General features: G+C 38.0%; 1 protein-coding gene across 1 annotated transcript in view; it reads left to right on the top strand.

The window, feature by feature from the left end:
* Positions 1-3,202, top strand: part of bbs9 (Bardet-Biedl syndrome 9) — a 119,922-nt gene that overhangs the window by 18,130 nt on the left and 98,590 nt on the right. The window contains exons 11-12 of the mRNA XM_016520246.1: positions 336-389; positions 516-618. Of these exons, the coding sequence (XP_016375732.1) occupies positions 336-389; positions 516-618 (157 nt within the window). The remainder of the gene's footprint in view (positions 1-335; positions 390-515; positions 619-3,202) is intronic.

The following is a 3,202-nucleotide window of genomic DNA, read 5'->3' as shown; positions in this document are numbered from 1 at the left end:
ACACACACACACACACACACACACACACACACACACAGGTTTGTTTTTGTAAATTGTGGGGACATTATTAGGCGTAATGGTTTTTATACTGTACAAACCGTATTTTCTATCACCCTACACCAACCCTACACCTAAACCTACCCCTTACAGGAAACTTTGTGCATAATGACTACAGACTAACTCAAACCCTAACTCTAAAAAATGCTTTATCAGTTATTATTACCTTTTTGTGTACTTGTGGATACTGTTTTGTCTCAAAATATAGCGCACACTCACACTTTGCCCGTCTCATGAGCACACGGTGTGTGATTGTGTTGTGATGATCTCTCTCACAGTGCGCTGTCATACCTGAGATGAATGGCATGCCTGTCCCCTCTGTCACAGTCAAGGTGAGTGCAGCTCATTTAACGCTGATGTTTATTAAGTATATTAGGTTTTTTTGTGTAATAGAAGCCTGTAGTGCTTTTTAATGCTGAGGTGATACAGTGTGTCCTGAATGTGTGCTTTATTCTCAGGTTAAAATAAAGAGTCGTTCTGCGGTGCAGAGCCCAAAGGTGACGGTGTGTGTTCAGCCTCCTCTAGCAGTCACACAGGACCAGTTTGTGTTGGACTCCATGGGTATGGCTGCCTTTCCTTTTTTGGCATACTTTTGTCCCAAACATACCTAAGCTGTAATCTACCCACAAACATGACGTTTCTAGTCGTTTTTAACATTGGGGCTTTTCATGCATACAATTTTTTTTTATTTTTATATATTATATATTCCTGACTCTACTGTCAAGTTTGTCTTGAATATACTTTTCAGAACATAACCGAGTTACATAGTTGTTCTTCACTCCAGATAACAGGTTTTCCGTGTTACCTGGAGTGAAGAACACAGCAAAGGATTGTTTCTGTATAAAGTGAATGAATATTTAATGAGCTCTGTATCACTGAATGTTGATATCCTACAAACCAGAGACATTCTTTGCATTTTGCATGAATATGTTGGCCTTATCCAAGTTTATAATATGGTTTTTGTGGAGTGTGTGATTGAGAGGTGAATGAACAGTCCTTTGACATTGTCCAGGATGCGTTGTGATGGATAGGTGATTACATTACAAATCTCTCCAAATTTGGTAAATAATCAGATTTGTCTTTGTGTTTTAGTGAATGGTTAACACAGCAGTGTGATTAATCCAACATAGGCTCATTGGACACATTTTTGCATCTCTTTTGCAAAACTCCAAAAACGTACCTAGTGTATGCATACAATTCACTGCAGTTTCCATCTGAAATAAATCTTAGCAGTAAAACACCAATAACTTTTATTCCAGTTTAAACAAATTATGATTACATGGGTAGATTATGATTAATGAAGACTTATTTTTGCACGGTTGTTTGAGAAATACTATATTATACACTCGAAACACTTTTATCATAGTGCATAATTTGCAAGCTATAAATTTTGGTGTTTGCCTTACATAGCCACCCTCATATGTGCAGCTTTTCTGGCATAGTAATCTTACTCAGTAGCTCACCTGGTACACCTCGCAGTGCACTTGTGATGCATAGCGCTCATATACAGTATGTGTCCTATGAAACACAAGTCACGATAAAACAACTCAAAGACTTGTAGAAACAAGCTAAAATGACACGTTGCCTCAGCATTGTGTGTTTATATTAACAGCACAGTGTTTTTATATTATGTATGCTTTTGTTAACACTGTCTGTTTTAGTGTAGGTAGTACGTTATTTTCAAAAGTGATAGACCATTAACATTTTAGCGCCACTCACCGTACATTTATTTTCCAAACTGCTGCAATATGTACTACAACTAACTTAAAGGGGTGCCAGATGAACATTTATCTGTTTCAAATGCACTTTTAGCACCACTTACTGGACGTTTCACTTTTAAAATGTCGCAAAACTTACAAGAAGCAATATAGTGACATTTTGATGACATTTCGCCACATTCATGTTTTTCCAATGAGTCTGAGTTGGGTAGATCAGGTTGTGATCAAATTGTGAAAATATTCTTGTTAACATGGTGAGTTTTTACTGTAGCATTCTTGCTTTTGAGAAAACCAGAGCGATTTGTTAATCTGAGAGCTTTGTCAAATCATTTCTGCTTCTTGTATAACAGCTGCTCTTGACTAAATGAACATTTTCCAAACAAATATCACCCTGCAGTGTGGGATCTTACACATCATCTACCTGAGGCCATTTCCAGGGTGGGTCCATGATCACTGTCACTGCAGGACCAAAATATGATTTTCTTGTGTGTGGCCCAAAGAATATGTCTGAGAAATTCAGCTTGATGTTGGCCAACCAGAAGCCAGTGTTACATCACTTTAATGTTGAAGAGATGCTAAACGCTGACAAGCTCTTTACTTAGACATTCTACTGAAAGACCGCTGTCTCATGTTTCACCAGACTTCCACATGCCATCCAGTCCAGCAATACAACTGCCTGAGCCATTAGAGCTTGGCAATGTGTAATGTATACTCACACGTCACACACACACACTCCCTCTGAGACACAGTAGTGGAGAATCACTTATTTCACTCATTCTCTGCTCACTGCTTTTGCTATGGTTTGACCCATTTAACTTACACACACACTCAAGTCATACTTTAACAGACAAATGAAGCTATCAGAACACATTGTGTCTGAAATAGGCCATACTCTTTATCTGAAACTTTAAGGGAAGTGTACTTTACATTTTGTTATAGTCTCAGAGAGTCTAGCTAATTAAGTAAGTGATATGTAAAACTCTAAATTACCGGCCGACATCTTTAACCACTGAACCACATCTCAAGAAAATCAGTGGCATGTGTTTTGGGCATGAAATGATCAGGGCTTGTAAAATGTGTTGCTGTGACACCCATTTAACTTACACACACACTCAAGTCATACTTTAACAGACAAATGAAGCTATCAGAACACATTGTGTCTGAAATAGGCCATACTCTTTATCTGAAACTTTAAAGGAAGTGTACTTTACATTTTGTTATAGTCTCAGAGAGTCTAGCTAATTAAGTAAGTGATATGTAAAACTCGAAATTACCGGCCGACATCTTTAACCACTGAACCACATCTCAAGAAAATCAGTGGCATGTGTTTTGGGCATGAAATGATCAGGGCTTGTAAAATGTGTTGCTGTGACTTTGACATGATGTTGCCTTGGAACTGCCACAAGGATTTCAGTTCTTCCCACTGA

This window comes from Sinocyclocheilus rhinocerous, unplaced genomic scaffold (assembly GCF_001515625.1).
Source record: "Sinocyclocheilus rhinocerous isolate Xijiao unplaced genomic scaffold, SAMN03320098_v1.1 scaffold839, whole genome shotgun sequence".
In the NCBI taxonomy this organism is placed as follows: Eukaryota; Metazoa; Chordata; class Actinopteri; order Cypriniformes; family Cyprinidae; genus Sinocyclocheilus; species Sinocyclocheilus rhinocerous.
Note: the sequence above shows the minus strand (reverse complement) of the source record. Positions and strands in the feature narration are given on the sequence as shown.